General features: G+C 55.6%; 1 protein-coding gene across 6 annotated transcripts in view; it reads right to left on the reverse strand.

Moving 5' to 3' along the window:
- The window catches only part of EXD3 (exonuclease 3'-5' domain containing 3), a 106,152-nt gene that overhangs the window by 60,055 nt on the left and 24,102 nt on the right, over positions 1-21,995 (reverse strand). For all 6 annotated transcript variants that reach the window (XR_009215940.1, XM_058524587.1, XM_058524588.1 and 3 more), the window contains 2 exons: positions 19,122-19,249; positions 3,914-3,978 (listed from right to left, as the gene is read on the reverse strand). Coding sequence is in view for 5 of the 6 variants with exons in the window: in XM_058524587.1 (XP_058380570.1) it covers positions 3,914-3,978; positions 19,122-19,200 (144 nt within the window). In the remaining variant the exon portion in view is untranslated. The remainder of the gene's footprint in view (positions 1-3,913; positions 3,979-19,121; positions 19,250-21,995) is intronic.

A 21,995-nucleotide genomic window follows, 5' to 3' on the forward strand; every position in this document is an offset into this window, starting at 1 on the left:
CCATGTCCCAACTGTGCATGCCTTCCCCACACCAGTGCCTCCACTGTGCTCAGACAGCAGCAAGCAGCTCATGGCCACGGGACCCCCCGCAGGGCAGTAGACAGGCAGCAGGTCGTGGGCCGTGGGCCGTGCCCAGCGCATGGATGATGCTTCCCTGGGACGCTCTGAGACCACACGTGCGCTCAGGCTCAGCGTGACGGGGAAGCTGCTGCACGCGGGCAGTTCATCATACTTGCCAGAAATGAGACTCAGACGCTCCCCTCAGGCACCTGGGGAACTCAGGAGGCCTGGCGACTCTCTCTCCAGACACCCAGGGAAGGAAGTGGGATCTGCAAGGAACGAGGCGGCGGGTGCGAGGGGGCCAGGGCTGCCGGGAGGCGCCGATGCCCACATGGGCAGGAGAACAGCCTGGGGAGTGGGATCTTCCAAGGGGCGCCCCTTGGGGAAGGGTGACTGGTGGCGTGTCCGTTGGCCTGGACTCCAGTGGGGAAGGGCCGCTCCTGAGCACGGGCCTGCATGCCACACAGATCTGGATTTACTGAGACGTGTGGTCCAGGAAGTTAGTCCTGGTGGCAGCCCGGGGAACTGGCACTGGCTCTGTACTCTCAGCAGCGACGCCCAGGCCCTCGGCTGCCGGGGAGAAGTTTCGCTCCCATGAGCTCACAGTAAAAAATCAGACACAGGAGGGACCGTCACCACAGGCAGGACGACTATCGCCCTAAGATTAGGGGTAAGAGGACATCAATTTGGGAACAAAAATGGAAAATAAGTATCTCTAGAATTATGACAGAAGTGAAAGAATAAACACAACTAAGAGAGAACATGGCACGGTGGCCCTACTGAGTAGGTGCTGGGCCCTCCTGCAGCCCCATGCGGGCCGGGGTCCTTCCTGCCCCTCCCGCCCCTGCAGCCCTGGGGGACCTCACGCACCAGGCTCAGCACCCACTGGTCATTGGCCGCCTGACCCCTCAGGTCCCAGCCCCTTGTCACCCTCTCTCACGCTGCTCCCGTGCTCGGCCCATGGTCTCAATGTCCATGTCGATGATCCTTCAGACCCATGGCTCTGAGACCCTGGCCGACCTTCTCCCTCCCTCCTGTCCTCTGATCTCTCCTCCATCTCCCACCTCCCACCTGGCTGGGCCTCTGGTCATCACCCTCTTGCGTCTTTAGTGCCCTCATTCCTGGCTCGCGCTCCAGAGGTGAAGTCGCTGCCCCCCCCAGCGCCTGCCCACCCCTGACTTCGGTGGGCTCAGTGCTACCAAAATCATCCCACGTGGTCCTCAGGCTTGAGCGGCACCAGAGCCCCAGAGGGCCTGTTAAAACGCCCTGGTTCTGATACGGCAGGGCTGGGTGCATCCCAGAACCAGCATTTCCAATGAGCTCCCAAGGAATGCGCCGCTCTGGGCCCCACTTCGGGGAGCATTGTCCTTCCCACTGATGCGCCCCTCCTCCACCTCCCATTTCTCCGCCGTCCCCACTCAGCGGGCCCCCTCTGTCCTGGTTACTCATATCAGCATCAAAACCTGCCGCTTCTGCTCCCATCTTAAAGGAAGAACCACAGCCTCCACCCCACTCCCCACACCATCCCATTTCTTTCCTCCTTGTATCAACACCCCCCAAAAAGTTCCCCAAACCCAGTCCCCAGTTTCCCTGTCCTGTCCTGCTGGGGTCCCCGCAACCCCCACATGCACTGCTGGCCTTCAGGACTCACTGCTCTCGCACAGCCGGCCCTCCTCGGCCTGCAGGACGTCCTGGGCCATCTGCACCCTCGTCCTCAGCGCTTTGGCCACATGCAGGTCTCCAGCCGCCTGAACCCTGAGCCCAGGCCAGAGCCCACATCCCTCAACACCCTGCACCTCGCGGGCCCTTACCCTCCACACGCTCTGAGCATGTCCCACACGCCTCCCCACCACCTCACAGTCACTGCAGGGAGCCCCCACCCCAGTTCCGCCCCCTGGGGTACTGGACACTGGGCAGCATGGTGCTCGTCCACTCACTGGAACCCAGGTCCAGCTCTGGTGAGTGAACCATGAGCGGAGACGACATGTATCACCTCCGGGCGGAAGCTCTGAGACCCAGTCACCAAGTAGGGAGCTTGCTGCCCAGGGGTGCTCGGAACATTTGTACAAACCGACCACGGAGCACGCCTCTCGTGCACCGAAACTAAAACTCACAGACGGCGCTCCACCACAGCTAGAAACAAGGAACACAGAGGTGTCAAGACACACCTGTGTGCTTGTTTGGAAACGAACAACACGTCATTCAAAGGAGACACCACAACGAGCCTCGGAAAACAGGCAGAAAGGAGGACAATGGAAACGGTGAGGAGCAGAATTGAGGGGGAAACTGGTGCACCAGAGAAGAGGAGGCTGGAAGCAGGCGACTGGGCGGGAGCAGGACACTGGGAAATAACAGTGCATCGACTGCAGGGAGCGGCAGAGGGCTTCGAAGACAAGGGCGGAAGTTAAGGGGCTAGAACAAGGACCGCGGGGCCCACCACCGGCCCAGAGGAAGAGCAGAAGGGAGGGGGGCAGCACAGCGGGAGCTGGAGGCGCGCGTTCCGCGTCTGAGTCTCGAGAACATGAAGAACCTGGCCAACCATCGTGGTGATGCAGGTGGCACAGAGCTTGCTAGAGAAATAAAATGAGGAGTGGAAACTCTGCATGGGCCGCGACCCTTGAGGAAATCGGGTCTTTAGTTAGATATTACCCCCCCCGAACCCCCCGACCCCAGCCCAGGCAGAACCGCAAGCACGCCCTTCCAGACTCCCGCAGAACGAGCAATCCCTGTCTTCACTCAGTGCTCTGGAGGACAGGGAATGAAGGGCTCCCCAGCCCCATTTATGAGGTCAGTTCACCTCGACGCTAGGACAGACAAAAACGCACAAAACCACGCACACAGGGGCCAGGCAAGGCCGCCCGGACATGCGGGACATTCCCACAACATGGTCACGTTTCCCAAGTCAGAACCTCAAGGCCAGAGGTATAAACATTTAAAAATTAAAGAGTTTTTAGCTTTTGCAAAAACTCTGGGTTTATCTGGCTGATGGCGAGAGTGACTGGCTGCTCGGAGGCCCAAGTGCATGCCGTCGGGAGGCGGTTAACTGACCAACGCCACGCAGCTCAGACACGTGAGGAGAGAAGGGGCGACCCCAGAAGTCTGGCTGACCTTGCCCAGGTGCTGGCCCCTCCTGCGCCGTGAAGCAGCATGGGAGCCAGACACCGTCCTGCGAGCTGTGGCTCGGCCCGTCTCCCCTCGGCCTCTGGAGCCCGCGGACACCACCACCCCGCGAGCCCGCGGCACTCTCCTGAATCTCGCTGGCACTGGGTGCCTGCCCGGGTCTGGGTACGCTGCCCACCCTTCAGCCGGCACGAGAGGGTGATGCCCTGTCCCTCAAGCCACTCTTGGGCCCTGTGGCCCGAGCAGCAGTGACTTCTGTGTCCTCCCTGTGAGCCAGGGCAACCTCACCCTTCTGCTGCCTCAGGGAGCAAACTGCAGGGCAGGAGCAGCCGCGGGTCAGCCAGAGCCTTCACCATCACAGTGGGACGTGGTCCAGAGGGCAGCGGCTGCTACTGCAGAACCCTGCCAGACCACACACGTCCCCCAATGGCCAGAGGAGCTGTCTGGCTGCCTTCCCTGGGAGAGGCAGCTGTGGACAAGGCCTGAGGCAGGCCAGCAGGTGCCCCGGCCCACACAGCGCACACACAGCCACGGCCTGCCAGGCCCCTGTGCTGCACAGGAGCTGAGTGGTGGCCGCAGGCCCTCCCTCCCGCTCTGAGCCTCAGGGGCCTGTGTCCACCAGCGTCTGGCAGGCCTCCCCCCGGGGCTCCAACCCCGACGTGTCTGCCAGAACATTTGGACGGGACGGCCCTCTGAGGGCAGTAGCCAGGTGTCCATGTCCCCACGTGCTCACCTGCCGCAGCTCCCGCGTAGACCACAGCGGCTGCAGGGCCTGCTGGAACAGAATTGGGTCCTGGCCTGGGGGGACAAGACAAGGGCCATGGGAGGGGCTGTGCAGCCACTGCAGAGCCCTCTGACCCCCCTCCACCAACGCTGGGGCTCCCCGCAGATGCTGCCAGCGCCCACGGCCTCTCATGCCCTCTGGCCAGAGCTCCCCACTGCCACTTCCCAGAGACCTGGCCATCCAGCATTGCTGAGCCCGTCCTGTGGCTCATGCTTCAGCCATGATGGGCTGCAGGTCTCAGAAGATCCAAGCTGTGTGAGCAGCAAAGGGGTGTCGGACACCAGGGCCAAGCCCACAGCACTGCCCAGGCCCCGAACAGGCCAGCTGAGCCTGTCAGGGCATGCCCAGCAGAGTGTGGCACCCCCGCCCCTCTGCACCATGTCACAGCCCACCCTCATCCACTGCCCACCATATCTTGCCTCCAGCCTCTACTGAAGCCCCAAAGTGGTCCCAGCCTCTGCCTCACCCTGTCCCCCTCCCTGGTTCCTCCTGCACCCCACGCAGGCTGGCCACTCCCCAAAGCTTTCCCCACCAACTCCTCCCTGCAGCCCCCACCCACAAGCCCTGATCCTCTCTTGCTCACCCAAGCCCCCACCCCCGCTGCAGAACTGGGCACGGAGACCACAAAGTGGGCGCTCACCTAGCCCAGTGCTGGCCAGGGCAGGGACTCTGCAGGGACACCCGACCCACACTCGGGAGGTCAGGGTCACCCTCACACTGGAAAAGGGACGGTGCCTTCAGACCAGTGTCTGAGGTCAATGTGAAGGAAGGCATTGGCTGGCCTAGAAAGGTCACCACTGCTTGCTCTGGGCTTTGAAAAAGAAAGATACATCTGAGACCAGGGGCCCAGGGACCCAGCTCTGAGTTACCTAAGGCCACCAGGCACCCCCTCCCCTCAGAAGGCCCACCCCTGCGCCTCCTGCCCTCCATGCCCTCCAGGTGGGGCTCCTCTGCAGCCATACCTGGCTTCTCACTGCCTCACTGTGGCCCCCTCCCAGCAGCACCTCCTGGCCCCCACCCACCATAAAGGCCCAGTGCTGCACAGACCCTGGCCCCACATCACTGTGCAAGTTCTGCTGAAACGCCAAGTTGCTGTCCAACTCTAAGCCTTTCCAGCGCCACTGAGAAACTCAAGAATGCAGGACATAGAGGAAAGTCCAGATAAACCTCTTGTTCTTTTGTCAAGAACCATCAGGGGTCATGCAGCCCGGAGCCTGGGGAGGACAGGAGGGTAGGCAGCCAAGGGAGGCTGGGCTCCTGGCGTGCCCGTACCCAGCCAAGGGAATGGAGAGAAGCCCCTGGCACCTACCTCTGACCCCAGCCACACCCCCTCACATGGTGGGGGTTGGGGTCAGGGGTCAGAGTCAGGACCTGACTGTGAACCCACACGTTGGGGGAGGGGAGGTCACTAACAGACTGTCCAGGTGAAATCTGGGGGATCAGGAGCCCAGTGGCTTCATCAACAAATCTACCCAGGAATCGAGCAGATGGCGGTAACCTGCCAGGCTCCTGCAGAAGACCGGACATGGAGGGGAAGGCCCACAGCAGGGACACCTGAACCAAGCGCTGGAGGACAGCCCAGCAGGACTGACATGGCAACTCAGACGGGACAGCAGCAGTCAGACTCCCCGACGTAGGCCAAGGAGGCTGAGTGCAATGCCAGTGCATTCCAGAAGCCAAGGCTGACTGAGCAACCAAAAGCCTATAGTGTGGCTCATCGATGGTAGGTAGGGGAAAAATCGTACCATCCTCTCAGTAGATGCAGAACAAGCAGTTCATAAAAGGGAATTATATTCATGATTTAAAAAATAACTCAGCAAACTAGGAATAGAGGGAACTTCCTAACCAGGCAAAATGTGTCTGTAAAAAAACTCTCAGCAGGGCCTGGCCCGTGGCATAGTGGTTAAGTGCGTGCGCTCCGCTGCTGGTGGCCCAGGTTCAGATCCCGGGCGCGCATCAACCCACTGCTTGTCAGGCCATGCTGTGGCGGCATCCCACATAAAGTGGACAAAGACGGGCACGGATGTTAGCCCAGGGCCAGTCTTCCTCAGCAAAAAAAAGAGGAAGATTGGCAGATGTTAGCTCAGGGCTGATCTTCCTCACAAAAAAAAAAAAAACTCTCAGCAGAAGGAGCTGGAAATACAAGTGAATGAAGTCAACAGATCTCCTAAATATATCAACATAAAGAGACCCTCTCCAAGACATATAGTAGTAAAGCTGGCAAAAGTCAATGACAAAGATAAAATATTAAGGGCAGCAAGAGAAAAAAAAAGATGTACAAAGGACTCCCAATCAGGCTTGCAGCCAATATCTTGGCAGAAACTCTACAACCTAGGAGAGATTGGAATGATATATTCAAAATTCTGAAAGACAAAAACTTTCAGCCAAGAATACTCTATCTAGTAAAAATATCCTTCAGATATGATGGAGAAATAATAACCATCCTAGGTAAACAAAAGCTAAGGGAGTTCATTGCCACAAGACCCCCACTACAAGAAATGCTCAAGAAGGCCTGAGGAAAAAAGAGAAAGACGATACAAAGCTTTGAACAAGGAGAAAAATAGGTAGACAAAACCAGAAAAATTGCAGCTCTCTATCAGAATAGGTTAGCAAACACTTAATTATAACATCAAAGATTAAGGGAAGGAAAACACCAAAAATAAATATAACCCCATAACTTTAAACACAAACTCACAACACAAGATGGAATAAATTGTGACAATAATAACTTAGAAGGTGAAGAAAAAAGGGATGAAATTGACTTAGTCTAAGGAAAGGAGAGGCCATCAGAAAATGGACTATCACATCTATGAGATTTTTTATACAAACTTCACGGTAACCAGTAAACAAATAAACAGAAAAGAGACACATACGATAAATAAAAAGAAAGCTAAGAAAATCATCATACGGAACTACCAAATTGAATTGGTAGTCTGTAACACATGGGACAAGAAACAAAGCAAATGGAAAAGAACTGGAAAATGGGCGATAAAGTAGCAACATTAAGCCTTCATATATCAATAATCACTCTAAATGTAAATGGATTGAATTCTCCAATCAAAAGACAGAGAGTGGTGGGATGGATTAAAAAACAAGATTCAACAATATGCTGCCTCCAGGAAACACATCTCAGCTCTAAACACAAACACAGGCTTGGAGTGAAGGGATAGAAGACAATACTCCAAGCTAATGGCAATCAAAAGAAAGCAGGTGTTGCCATACTTATATCAGACAAAGTCAACTTCAAGATAAAACAGGTAATGAGAGACAAAGAGGGGCAGTATATAATGATAAAAAGGACACCCCACCAAGAAGATATATCACTTATAAATATATATGCACCCAACACAGGAGCACCAAAGTACATAAAGCAACTATTAACAAATCTAAAAGGAGATATCAACAACAACACAATAATAGTAGAGGACCTTAACACCCCACTTACATCAATGGACAGATCATCCAGACAGAAAGTCAATAAGGAAATAGTGGACTTAAACGAAAAACTAGACAAGATGGACTTAATAGATATATATAGAGCACTCCATCCAAAAACAGCAGATTACGCATTCTTCTCAAGTGTGCATGGAACATTCTCAAGAATAGATCATATTCTGGGAAACAAGGCATGTCTCTATAAATTTAAGAAGATTAAAATCATAACAAGCATCTTTTCCGACCATAATGTCATGAAGCTAGAAATCAACTATGAAAAAAAACCCAGGAAAGTGACAAAGATCTGGAGACTAAATAACATGCTACTGAGCAACCAATGGATCAGTGAAGAAATTAAAGGAGAAATCAAAGAATATCTGGCGACAAATGAAAATGAAAATACACCATACCAATTCATATGGGATGCAGCAAAAGCAGTCCTGAGAGGGAAACTCATAGCAATAATAGGCCCACTTTAACAAACAAGAAAAATCCCAAATAACCAACGTTTAACTACACCTAACAGAATTAGAAAAAGAAGAACAAACAAATTCCAAGTCACCAGAAGGAGGGAAATAATAAAAATTAGAGCAGAAATAAATGAATGAAACAAACAAAAAAAAAACAGTAGAAAGGATCAATGAAACTAAGAGCTGGTTCTTTGAGAAGATAAACAAAATTGACAAACACTTAGTCAGACTCACTAAGAAAAAACGAGGGAAGCCTCAAATAAATAAAATTAGAAATGAAAGAGGAGAAATTACAATGGACACCACAGAAATACAAAAGATTATAAGAGAATACTATGAACAGCTATATGCCAACAAACTAGACAATGTAGAAGAAATGGATAAATTCTTACACTCATACAACCTCCCAAAACTGAATCAAGAAGAAATAGAGAATCTGAACAGACCAATCACAAGTAAAGAGATTGAAACAGTAATCAAAAACCTCCCAAAAAATAAAAAGTCCAGGACAAGATGGCTTCTCTGGAGAATTTTACCAAACATGCAAAGAAGATTTAATACCTATGCTTCTCAAATTATTTCAAAAAATAGAGGAAGATGCAACCCTTCCTAACACATTCTATGAGGCCAACATCACCCTGATACCAAAGCCAGACAAGGACAATACAAAGAAGGAAAATTACAGGAAAATTCTCTATAGCCAAGAAGTGGAAGCAACCCAAGTGTCCATCAAGCGATGAGTGGATAAAGAAGATGTGGTGTATATATATACCATGGAATACTACTCAGCCATAAAAAAAGACAAAATTTTCCCATTCACAACACCATGGATGGACTGGAGGGTATTATGTTAAGCGAAATAAGCCAGACAGAGAAAGACAAATACTGCATAATTTCACGCATATGTGGAAGATAAACTAACACACAGAAAGAACAGAAAGACAGTTTGGTGGTTACCGGGGGAAGGGGGTTGGGGGGTGGGCACAAGGGGTGAAGGGATGCATTTATATGGTGATTGACAAACAATAATGTACAACTCAAAGTTCACAATGTTGTACACTATTATGACATCAAAAAAAAAAACCTCAGCAAACTTCACGCTGACAGTGTTTGCTGTGACAGGAAACCACAAGAGGACACCCCACTGTCCATCAACACGGCCCTGGAGGTCCTCGCACAGCAGTGCAGCAAGAAGGAGAAAATAAAAGCACAAAACTTGGAAAGGAAAAAATAAAAACATCATTACTCTGGTAAACAAACTCTGGTCCATCCATAAATGGAATGTCATTCAGCACTAAAAAGACATGAGCTATGGAGCCATGAAGAGACACGGAGGAACCTTTGCGCTTACGCCAAGTGAAGGAAGCCAATCTGATAATGCCACACCCAGTGTGATTCCAACTCTATGACATTCTGGAAAAGGCCAAACTACAGGCACAGTAAATAGATCAGTGGCAGCCAGGGTTTGGGAGGTGGGAGGATGAACAGGAGGAGCACAGAGGCTTTTTAGGGCAGTGAAAACACTCCGTATCGTACTACATTGATGGACACATGTCATTGCACATTCGTCCAAACCCACAGCGTACACCACAAAAGTGAACCCTAACGTAAACCACGGACTATGGGTGGCTGTGACGCACCAGTGCAGGTCCACTGATTGGAACAAATGGACCCTCTTGTGGGGGATGTTGATAATAGGAGGAGGCTGTGCATGTGGGGGGGTGTAGGGGGGTATGCGGGAAATGTCTGTACTTTCTTAATTTTGTTGTGAATCTAAAACTGCTAAAAAAAAATAAAGTCTTTAAAAATAAAAACAAAAAGAGAAAGACCTAATTAAGGAAGGGCTATACCATAAAATCAAGGATGTAAAGTTGTCAATTATTCCAAAATCAATCTATAGATTCTATACTATTCCAATCAAAACAGCAGCGGTGTGTCAAGGTGTGGCTATGTGTGGTGAGTGTGTCAGGGTGGGTGTGTCAGGGTGCGTGTGCAAGTGTGAGTGTGGGTAGGCCTGCAAGCACCTGTCTTAACAGCTGACTCTGCAGACAGACGGAAATCCCGGGAGGCAAGAGGCCTGCCCCACCCAAGGCCGAGTTACCTCAAAGCCCCAGTAATTAAGGCCGAGGTGCCAGCCCAGGGAGGGGCAGACACGGACCGGCGTAAAGACCCCAAGCTGGGCTGGGCACACATGGGACCCCGTTGCGTGACCAGTTGGGCCCCAGAGTCTGGGAAACTGTGGTCTTGTTGAGAATGCTGAAATGTCACGCCTGCCTCACATCTACAAATGTCCGTCCGGGACTGTAGGTCCAAGTGAGAGAGACGGGAAAATGGGCTTCTGGAGGACACCTGGAGACCCTGACAACCTGGGGTGGGCAGGTCTCCTGAGGACACACATAAAGGAGTCCACAATCAAAAGGACCACCCATAGGACAGTGGGCAAGGGGCGTGAAGGGGCACGTGAAAAACAGCCTGTCCTGTCACACCTGGTCCTCGGTCCCCACCTGCGGTCCAGCTGCCTGAGCGGTCTCCCTGCTTCCCCTCTTGTGCCCACAGAGCGCTCACAGCCCGAGGAAATCCTACAGACACGGGCCAGGCTGGGCTGCTCCTCCCTTCACAACTCCCCAGGGCCCGGCGCCCTTTGGGGTCAAAGCCACAGCCCAGCACAGCCCTCCCAGCCTCCGCCCTATCACTCAGACCCTAGGCCTGCCCACTGCTTCCCAAGCACGGATGACCCGCCAGCCCTGCCGTGCTCTCCCCTGGACCTGCCCTCGGCCCAGCCACCACGGCCGACTCAGCACATGGGCTGTTGTTTTACCGTCTGTCCCCTCATGATGCTACCAGCTCCTGGTAGTGATCGCATTGGCCTTGTTCTAGGCTGTGGCCTGGGGCTTGATGGACACCGCATAGTGACCGACCACCAGATGGTGCCAGGGCCACACGCACACACAAACACTTATGGTCGGTAGCACGCGTAGCTGCTGGGAGACCCTAGAAGCCCGAGCTGGAGGGCACCTGGGGAGGGGTGGGCAGGCGGGGGAGGTGTGGGCAGACACGTATGGGCAGGTATGGGCGGGGCAGGGCTATGTAGACGGGCGTGGGCACGGCTATACGTGGGCGTGGCATGGGCACACCTCCCACCCACTGACAGGAACGGCGGGCGCAGGGCGCTGTTCCTCTGAAGGGCCTGGCAGGCAGCTGGAGGGGCTGGGTCCTCGCTCCCCGAAATTGGGGCTAGCACAGCGGCCCTCTGTCCGCAGGGTGGACATCAGCCTGCCGCACAGCCCCAGGCCCAAGTCCACAGCTAATGCTGCCCTGATGTCTTGGACCTGGGATGGGCGGGCAGACAGCCTCAGGCCTGGAGCCTGACCCCTGACCCCGCCCTAGGAGCATGTGGGGGGTGGAGGAGGTGGGGCAGCTGTGTCCAGGACGCGGGAAAGAAACTCAAGCTCAAGAATCAACGTCCACACCAGGGGCCATCTCGGGGCCATCTCTCCCTGCCCAGCACCCTTCCCCACACATGCAGGAGTGGGGGCAGGCAGAGAGGGATGGCCCACCCTCTGACCTGCCCTTCCGTCCTCATGTCCTCCGTGTCCTCATGCTTCCCCAGTGCCCACCGGACACTGAGAGCTGCTGGGCTGCCTCCAGGGGGCAAGTGAGATGGCCTAGGCGAGGAGGAGGGTCGCAGGGTCAGGGAAGGGCAAAACCGGCAGACACCACTTCATCCAGAACACACTCAGCTAACTTAGCCACCTTTCCTTTAAGAAACTGACACACTCTGGAAAAACATTCAGCTGCTAAGTTAACTTCTATGAAGACCTCCTGTTACTATCTGTCATGAGGCTGGTGGACAGAAATAAAATAGAAAACGGTGGAGCTGGGGGCAACGCGGTCTCAGAAACTGGCTGGTGTGGCTGAGCTGGGCAGTGGACACCTGGCCTCCCTGCAGGGAGCCTGCTACACGTGTGTCCACGAAGCCCCCCCGGGGCCAGGACTCTCGTGGGCCCCTCAGCCCTCCCTGTGGGACCCCGCAACCAGGGAATTGGCTGCAAAGGTCCCACAGCTGGTCTGTACTTCCATAGGCACCGGCTGGGGCAGCACCAGACGCTGAGCCCCAGCTGCCCAGACCAGACCCGCCCTCTCTGTGGGGTGGCCTGAAGGCCATGAGGGTGGGACCAGGACACCTGTGGTCATCACAACGGCCACCTCTTTCAGCCCCAGGAATGGCTGTCCTGACCCTGCCCGCCCTCAGGCCCCTGCTGGCAGGCAGTGGAACTGCCAGCGAGCGGAGCAGAGGGGCCCACCCTGGCCATCAGCCTGAGAAAGGGCCGCAGCAGGAGACCCATCGCATCTGCAGACCCGGCAGCACCTCCCAAAAGCCCGTTTCTGAGAGGCCGCCACACTCCTGCACTGCCCATCACACCACCTGCCGAGGGAGCCCCCTCTGCAGCGACACCCAGGAGAGTTGTGGTAGCAGGCGGCCTCCTGCCTCCCAGGGAAGGGGGCACACAGTTCCCCTGCAGAGGTGGGCCGGCACTCTCTCCAGCCCACCCACCTGCCCTCTAGGTCCCTGGTCTCGGGTGGGGCTGGGACACGATGGGTGGGCTTGGACCTTCCCAAGCGGGGGCACAGCGAGGACAGAGGTGGCAGGCGAGGAGACAGGTATTCCCGTGAGCCCCCAAATCCAAACGCCCCTGCTCAGAAACCCCTCAGAGCCCCCCACCCATGGCACCCAGACCCGGCAGGCAGCGTAAGTCTATCCACACTGGGCTGCCCCAAGTGCCCACACCCCTCTGGGAAGCGGGGTGACAAGGTGCCTGCACGTGGTCATCTTGCTTCATCCGGCCAACCTTGAGCCTCCAACACTGACCTTCCTGTCCTCAGAACAGGTGCCCTAAGCATCAGGCCGGCACACAGCCGGGATGGGGCGTCCACACAGAGGCGCGAGACGGAGAGAGACGCTGAACCCCAGAGGGAGAAGCCACCCCTCGCCTTTTGTGGACGGGACCAGGCAAAGTAGGGAGAGCTCCCCCGCAGCGGGGTCTGCTCAGGTGAGTGCACGCGAATCAGCACACAGCCCAGGTTTCGTTCGCAAGCAGGGAAATCTGCTGAAGAGAAGACGCTGCTAACAACAAGAATTTTAAATGGTGACACACCTAGTTTTGGAAGTAACAAAAAATGTACAAGATCTATTAAAAAGAAAACAATCTGGGGGCCGGCCCGGTGGTGCAAGCGGTTAAGTGCGTGTGCTCCGCTGCGGCGGCCCGGGGTTTGCCGGTTCGGATCCCGGGCACGCACCCACGCACTGCGTGGCAAGCCATGCTGTGGCGGCGTCCCATATAAAGTGGAGGAAGATGGGCACGGATGTTAGCCCAGGGCCAGTCTTCCTCGGCAAAAAGAGGAGGATTGGCAGATGTTAGCTCAGGGCCGATCTTCCTCACAAAAACAAAAAAAGAAAACAATCTGAGGACAAAAGAATCAGAAACTCAGATGGGGTGGGGACGGCTCACCCCTCCCGAGGGGCCCTCACTCATGTGGCGCAGGGCCCCTGAGAAAGGCCGCCCTCTTCCTCAGCCATGCTCGAGGGCGTCAGAGAAGCTGCAGGGCCCTCACACCACAGGAGAGAAGGTCCCGGGTGCCCAGGAGTCCAGCACAGATGTAATGAAATCCAGTGAGAACTCCAACAGTGGGGCTGGCCCCGCAGCCTAGTGGTTAAGCTCAGGGCGCTCCGTGTCAGCAACCCTGGCTGGGTTCCCGGGTGCGGACCTACACCACTCGTCAGCGGTCAGACTGTGGCTGCGACCCACATACAAAATAGAGGAGGGCTGGCACAGATGTCAGCTCAGGGCGATTTTCCTCATAAAAAAAATAATAATAACTCCAACAGGATCTTTGTGGAACCAATCAAGCCCATTCTGATGTCTGTATGGAAAAAACCCAGGAAACTGAAAAAAGAGCGAGGAGGGATTTTTGGTCCTGCCAGATATCAAACATCAAGAAACCACAGCCACTGAAACACGTGGAATCGGCACGTGAACAGACAAAAAGGAGCAGAACAGAAAGCTGGAGAGACCCTGAAACACAGGGGAGTTCAGCACACGATCAGTGGGGCGCTGTTCACCGAGTATTGTTGGGACATCTGAATGGTCTTCTAGAAATACAGCAAAGCTGGACCCATACCTCCTGTCTCAGCAAAATAAATTCCACCTAGATCAAAGACTAGACGCGATCACAAGGACACCCTCACAGCTTGATGTTCCAGTGGATTTTCATCCAGTACTCATACACGGAACTGAGTATCAGCACTGTTCTTCTCAGACAAGGAAACACAGAGAGTGTTAGCAACTTGCCCATGGTCACACAGGCAGGAAAGTGAGCCCTCTCTCCTAGCAAGGGGCTGTGTCGCCTGTTTTCATGGCCTCCCTCTTGTCATAGCCCAAGGGTGTTTCCACAGCCCCAGGGGCCACGGGGAGCCCTCCCCCAACACCTGAGCCAGCCAGGCAGTGACCAGCAGATGAGGCAGGCAGCCCCCAGCCCCTGGGAGGGCCTTGCTCCAAGGAAGCCGCTGGAGGGCGCGGAGTTTAGCACAAGTCTGTGAGGCTGGAGAGGGAGGAATGGGCTTCCTGGAACATTGCACCTGCCCCCCTCCGTGCTGAGAAAGGTTTAACTCTGTCTGCCAGACTTCCCAACTTCCCCACGAAGGGCAATCCAGTGCCCCCCGAAACCCGAACCAGCCGGACTTCAGGGACACAGCTTTTCTGATCTAGCCACGTCTGCGCACGCAAAGGCCAGGTTTTCAGGAGAGCAGCAGTCTTTGAGCCCAGTTGACGTTTTAGTTAGAGAATGTTTTCTTGGCCCCGGGAGAGGAGAGGACGAGAGGAAAAGGCCGCCTTTCCTGGGTGGCCCACCTCTTTCTCCAGCAGCAGGAAGGCCAGAGGAGGCCAAGCGGACACTCTTTAGATTACCCGGAGGCCGACCCTCCGATGCTGGCACTTTGCCTTCCCTCGAGATAGTCCAGGGCAAACTGAAGCCATGGGGTTTCGGGGGTGTCAGAGTTCCAGAGGCCACAGATGAGGAGGGTCCTCCTCAGTGGCAAAACCAGTAGAGGGTCCAGAAGCATCCTGGGGGGTGCGACCCCAGACCCTGGTGTAGAGATGCCCGCCAAGGAGGGCTGGCCTGGCCTGAGGTCTCTCAGAGGCCTTCCTAAGGCTGGCCTTGTCAGCAGAGCTGGACACCCCGAACAGGCCAGGTGACCGGGCTGCACAAGGCGGGCCAGGGGCTGCTACATCTATTCCAGGGGGAGCATATTTATTCCAGGGGAGGCCATCTGATCCGGGGGGCCATGTCTATTCTGGGAGGGCTGCATCTGTTCTAGGGGGTGCCGTGTCTGATCCAGGGGAGCTATGTCCATTCTTGGGGGGCCATGTCTGTTCCAGGTGCGGCTGTGTCTATTCCAGGGGGTGCTATATCTATTCTGGGGGGCATGTTTATTCCGGGGGAAGCCATGTCTGATCCAGGGTGGCCGTGTCTGTTCCAGGTGGGGCTGTGGCTATTCCCAGGGGGCATGTTTATTCCAGGAGGGCTGTGTCTATTCCAGGGGGGCTGTGTCTATTTCAGGGGCAGGGAGCTGTTATCTATTCCAGGGAGGGCATGTTTATTCCGGGGGGGGCATGTCTGACCCAGGGGGTGCCAAGTCTGTTCCATGGGGTCTGTGTCTGATCCAGGGGGTGCTATTTCAAGGCGGGCATGTTTATTCCAGGGGGCCGTCTGATCTAGGGAGGCTGTGTCTAATCTGAGTGGGCTGTGTCTGATCCAGAGGGTGCTGTGTCTGTTCCATGGGGGAGCTGTGTCAATTCCAGGGGGTGCTGTCTATTTCAAGGGGGTACGTGTTTATTCCAGGGGGCTGTGTCTGATCAGAGTGGGCTATGTCTGATCTAGGGGGGCCGTGTCTGTTCCAGGGGGTGCTGTCTACTCCAGGGGCACCGTGTCTGTTCCAGGGGGGCTGTGTCTATTCCAGGGGGAAGCTGTGTCTGATCTGAGTGGGCTGTGTCTGATCCAGAGGGTGCCGTGTCTGTTCCAGGGGGTGCCGTGTCTGTTCCAAGGGGGCCATGTCTATTCCAGGGGGGCTGTTTCTGTTCCAGCGGGTGTGTCTGTTCCAGGGGGGCCGTGTCTATTCCAGGGGTGCCGTGTCTGTTCCAGGGGGTGCTGTGTCTATTCCAAGGAGGCCGTGTCTGTTCCAGGGGGTGCTATTTCAAGGGGTGCATGTTTATTGCAGGGGCCCATGTCTGATCTAGGGGGGCTATGTCTGATCTGAGTGGGCTGTGTCTGATCCAGAGGGTGCCATATCTGTTCCAGGGGGCTGTGTCTATTCCAGGGGGTGCTGTGTCTATTCCGGGGGGGGAGTGTTTATTCCAGGGGAAGCTGTGTCTGATCCAGGGGGTGCCGTGTCTGTTCTATCGGGGGGGGCTGTGTCTATTCCAGGGGGTGCTGTGTCTATTTCAAGGGGGGGCATGTTTATGCCAGGCGGCTGTGTCTGATCTGAGTGGGCTGTGTCTGATCCGGGGGGGCCGTGTCTGTTCCCGGGGTGGGGGGGAGCTGTGTCTATTCTAGGGGGTGCTGTGTCTATTCCAAGGGGGCTGTGTCTATTCCAGGGGGTGTTGTCTATTCCGAGGGGTGCTATTCCAGGGGGGCCACGTCTGTTCCAGGGGTGCTGTGTCTATTCCAGGGGGTGCTGTCTATTCCAGGGGGTGCTGTGTCTATTCCAGGGCAAAGCTGTGTCTGATATGGGGGGCTGTGTCTGATCCAGGAGTCACAGCAGGGTGGGTGTCAAGGGCCTGAAGAACCACAGGTGGGGGGCAGGGGGCAAAAGTGCTGGCTGAAGGCCTAAGGAATCTTGAGCAGGATGCGAGTCTGCCCTGTGCGCTGAGGGGAAAGGCAGGTGCCTAGGCGCCCTGCCCTGGAGAGTCTCCACGTGGAGTGGGCTGTGTGCACCTGTGGATGACCCCACAGGAGATGAGGGGCCGACTCCACAATCCTCCCAGGACCCTGGTGGGTGGGCACAGAAGTTGGGAGGAGGCTCAGCTGGGGCCGTCGGGGTCCCGGTTCCCCACCACCTGCAGAAAGGGACAGGACTTTGCTCACTCTCTGGGGGTTCTCCCAGCTGCCCGTGTTCCCACCAGAAGACCCCAGCCCGGCGCAGGGGCAGCACCCCCAGGAGGCCAGGCACCCCACTCTCCAACTGGACTCGAGGTCCCGGCCTGGGAGGAGCCCTGCCCCTCCAGCCTCGGTTTCCTCTTCCGCCCTGGGGTATGTAGTCCACAGCCTGCAGAGACTGGATCTCACGTGGCACTGCATCTGCATCGCCCACAACACCCCCAACACAGCAGACACGCAGAGTGTTAAGCCCCTCGAGCCTGCAGAGACCGCCTGCGAAGAATTTGGGCTTGTAGTAGGAGCAGCTGTTTTGGGGAGAAACCAAGGCAGAGGGCCTCAGCTGTGAAGGGCAGGGTGGCGGCTCCCCCAGGGGGCTGTGGCGCCTTCTGGGTGGGTCCAGACTCCCACGGCCAAGCCCAGCGGAGGGGGAGGGGTCACAGTGGCACAAGCGCCTGGGCAGCCTGAGCAGAGGCAGGGATGGAGGGGGCAGCCTCAGGAAAAAGGAGACAACCCTGCGACAGACCCTTGGTCTGCACCAATCCGGGGTGACTGCGGGAGGCCTTCTGCAGTGCCCGGCCTTCCAGGCAGCACAGAGAATAAAAGGACATGAAACACTGCCCAGCCCCCGCAGCACTACTCCGGGTGGTCTGCCCCTTTGTCAGCTCCAGCAGGCGAGGGGTGAGGCCTGGAAGACCCTGGAGAGGAGGCCCTGCTCTGCCCACGCTCAGGCAGTTCAGGTGCGATGTTCAGGTGTGACATCAGTGCTGGCCCCACCCCACATGCAGCCTGGTGACATGGGCAGACACAGGAGGGCCTGACACACCACCCAGGGTGAGGCAGGGGTCCTTCCTGGGGGCCTGAAGATGCCCCATGTGCCCATGTCTCCCATGGGTACCACCTGCCACCCTCTAGCCCCGGGGTCCTGCCCTCCCCACACTGGCCCTGGGTCCCTGGTCCCCCAGCCCCTGGGACCCTGTCCCCCCAGCCCCTGGGACCCTGCCCCCTCAGCCGCTGGGTCCATGCTCCTATCTCCAGTTGGATGATGGCCAGAACAGACCCCCCAAAAGTGATGACATGGTTTGGAGGCCACTGTGGGGCACATCTGGGGACAGTGGCTGCCCAGTACAAAAGAGGTGTGCTGGGACTCTTGTGACCAGTTCTTAGGGCAGAAATGAGAAAACAGCATTTTGCTGATCACATCTACAGCCACCAAAGTGAAAATGCGTCCCCCACTCAGGGGCTTCTGTGCCCAGACAGGCCCCTCATCCCCGGTCAGGACCCAGGGTCCGTGCCCTACACCACCCCTCCTCAGGGCCTGGGTGCGAGTGGAGGTGCCATGTGAGTCCTTGCCTCCCATGCTCGCAGCGCCTGGCCCAGGGCCCTTTGTTTTTCAGACGCGTCCCAGTTCCCTCCTCCTCTCTCCTTCTTGGCAAGACAGATAAAATGCCTTTCTGTCCAGCCCAGAACTCCGGGACAGCAGACTTAGTGTGGGGTACAGTGCCAGGATTCAGAGAAAAGCCCATCGTTCCCACCAGTCCACAAGCACCCCTGCTCCCCCATACTTCAGTGTCTGTCCGGTCACAGCCAGGCCTCTGTCTCAGTCATCAAGCAAGGGGCCGGCAGGCAGCCACTGTGGGACGATGAGGCCACAGTCCTGTACCCCGAGGGCTGGCAGGACCCTTCCTGGGGCAAAGGGGAGCACCCGCCTGCAGCCGTCAGGACAGGAAGGCTGTGCTGGCGGCCACCTGTGCACTCGCATCCACACCTGAGGCTGCCACATGTGCCCCAGCCCCACACAGAGCCACAGTGCCCGGAGCCCTCCCAGCTGGGATCCCTGCCCAGTGCCCACACATGTGCCCTAAGCACAGACCCCACACATACACGCAGTCTGCACACACACGCGCATCCCGCACACACACCCCACACATGGACCCTGCACATGCACCATCCACACACATACCTGTGCTCACACCCCACACACAGACCTGTGCTCACACCCCACACACAGACCCATGCTCACACCCCACACCCGGCCCTGCCAAGTGCAGCCCAGCTGAACTAGGGGACGTGAGGGGCACGGACTGTGGACTGGCACTCACCAACAGCAGGGTCACCAGTGAGGTCACCAGCTGGGCCTCCAGCAGCGGGGTCTCCGGCAGCAGGGTCTCCCGGGTCCATCCTCAGGGCAGGGCCGTGGAAGGCAGCATGCAGCTCGAGGAGTGAGGAACTAATGGAGAGGGACAATTAGGCTGCAGGCTCCACACAGAAGGGAGAGCAGACCCCAATGGGCAGCCCACGCAGGGCCCACCTCTGTGGTCTCGGAGGTGTGGGGGGCCCAGGTGGCTTTGGCTTTCCCTGCTGGACCTGGGGATGCTTAGCGCTGACCTCAGAGGTGGACCTGCCACGAGGACCCACGAGCTAACCCACACAGGCACACCCAGCTCTAAATAATCCAGGCTGGCAACAAACTGTAGCCAAATCCAGGTGGCCAACAGGGTTCCTGTGAATGTATGTTTGATATAAGACACTGTTCTACTTTGGTGGAGATCATCCTATTTTTCCTCCTCTAATCTGTTCACGTGAGGCCTTATAAAGACTGCCTTCTCGTATGCAGTTTCCGTCTGCACCACAGTAACGTACACACGGCTGCCGCGTAAGCCCCAGATCCGAACACAGGCTGGGAGAGAACCTGCTGTGCTTGCTTCCCCCAGTTCCCACCCAGAGGCGGCCACTCTCAGGAACTCCCTTGGCTATTCCTTTGGGGATCTGCAGTATAACACATGGATATGGTGACCTCGGGAGTCTCCAGTCTCACGTGGGACTGACCAGCTTCAGGGTCAGCATTCACTGAGGTACCCCAGTGCCCCCCACATCCCGCAACCTCCTAAAACAGTTCTGTGAGCATCTTCCACTGACTCACAGCTGATGGAAGACCCAAGCATAACCACGTAAACAATGTCCACAGCTGAGCTGCCTGTGGACTGTGGTTATTTTTCTTTCTTGGACAGTTTGCTCCAGACTTCTGCTCCAGCCACCTGGAGTGACCGGTGCCAGGCTGGCCCTCCCACTGCAAACAACATCAACCAGACAACATATTTTAGGCAGCCGACTTGTGGACAACAGGCAACACATGACTGTGCTTCCTGACAGCGGGGCAGTGCCCGAGATGGGCCCCAGGATGGCTGGCTCCCACCTGGGGGTGATCTCCCAGCCAAGACCACTGACCCAGAGCCTGGCGAACATAGCACCCCACCAGCCAGAGGAGGCGGTGGCGCGTCTTCGGGACAGGGCGCCAGCAGGAGGGACTTACGGGGCAACCCAGAAGTGCATATGAGCCATGCAGAACCCCCAAAGCTCCCAAGAGCAGCTGCCCCAGGGCCGAGAGTGCAACAGAGACACTAACAGTGATGTAGGGCTGTGCACACTGGAGCCCAGCCCAGTCCACACCTTGGCATCTAGCTGATGCTCCAGAAAGGCCACACCTTAGGACCACGCCCAGAGTGAGACCCACTCTAGACTCACTCGCCAAAATCTAAGCCAAGTCCCAACAGAATCCACAGGGGGACACTTTGTAGGTTGAGTACCACCACGATAAAGATCCATGCCAACAAAGTGTCAATCCACGCCCCCCAGGTCAAGGGAATCAGCTAGAAATTAACTGCCTACTAGAACAAAAATCAACATTCATCAGAGGACGATAACAGAATCCAAAGTCTCTACAATGTATCATTCACCATGTTCTAAATATGATATAAAAATCACAAGATCTACAAAGAAACTGGAAAATATGACCTATAGTCAAAGGGAAGAAATACAAAAAAAACAAACAGATAACAGGGGCCGGCTCGGTGGCGCAAGCAGTTAAGTGCGCGCGCTCCGCTGCGGCGGCCCGGGGTTCGCTGGTTCGGATCCCGGGCGCGCACAGACGCACTGCTTGGTAAGCCATGCTGTGGCGCCCTCCCATATAAAGTGGAGGAAGATAGGCACAGATGTTAGCCCAGGGCCGTCTTCCTCAGCAAAAAAAGAGGAGGATTGGTGGATGTTAGCTCAGGGCTGATCTCCTCACAAAAAAAAAAAAAAAAAAAAAAACAGATAACAGAAAGCAACTCCAAGGTGGCACAGATGTCGTATTTAGCAAAGACTTAAACACAACTATTGTGTGTCCAAAGAATGAATGGAAAATGTTCAAAAAGGTAAAGGAAAATATGGTCTTAATGAGTAAACAGAAAAGGATAAATGGAAATTACATGAAACTATATAAAAGAATAAATGGTAATTCTCTAATAAAAAGCATAATCACTGAAATGAAAAATTCACTGACTGGGCTTGACAGCGGATTGCAGATGGCAGGTGAAAGAGTCAGTGAATCTGAAGACAGACCAATAGAAATTATCCTACCTAAGCAATGGGAGGGGGAAGGGTTAAAGAGAAATTTACAGTATTTCTTCACTGCTGGATTTTCTACGTTGTCATCATTAATGGGATGCTGACAGCACAACACCTCTCTCAGTAAGTTCAAACAAGCCTGGAAGCCTATCACTTACTCTTAGAGACAGCCCTTCTCCAGCCTCTGCCCTCCTGCCTCAATCTGGATGGCTGCTCTCCAGCCCTGGGCCCCGCTGTCGTCCTGGGATGCCCTTCCTGTTTCTCTCCTGGTGCATCCTGCACTTCCCGACTTCCAAGTCTTCACCTTTCTCAGTTTCCCTCCTGGTTCTAGAGGAGCACATTCTCCAAGAGCTTCCTGAGAAGAACTGCAAGGGAGGAACATTTAACAAGTCTGTGGTTGTCTGGAAGTGTCTTCACTGGGCACTAACCCTTGGCTGCAGTCTGGCTGTGTATGGGCTAGAGGTGAGAAGCCATTCCCAGATACGTGATGATGATGGTCCTCTGCTGTCTTCTAGCTCCTGGTGTTGGTGCTGAGAGGTCTGAAGCCACCTGACTCCGAACCGCACGTAGGTTTTCTTCTCCTCCTG

Source organism: Diceros bicornis, chromosome 28 (genome assembly GCF_020826845.1).
Source record: "Diceros bicornis minor isolate mBicDic1 chromosome 28, mDicBic1.mat.cur, whole genome shotgun sequence".
Lineage (NCBI taxonomy): Eukaryota > Metazoa > Chordata > Mammalia > Perissodactyla > Rhinocerotidae > Diceros > Diceros bicornis.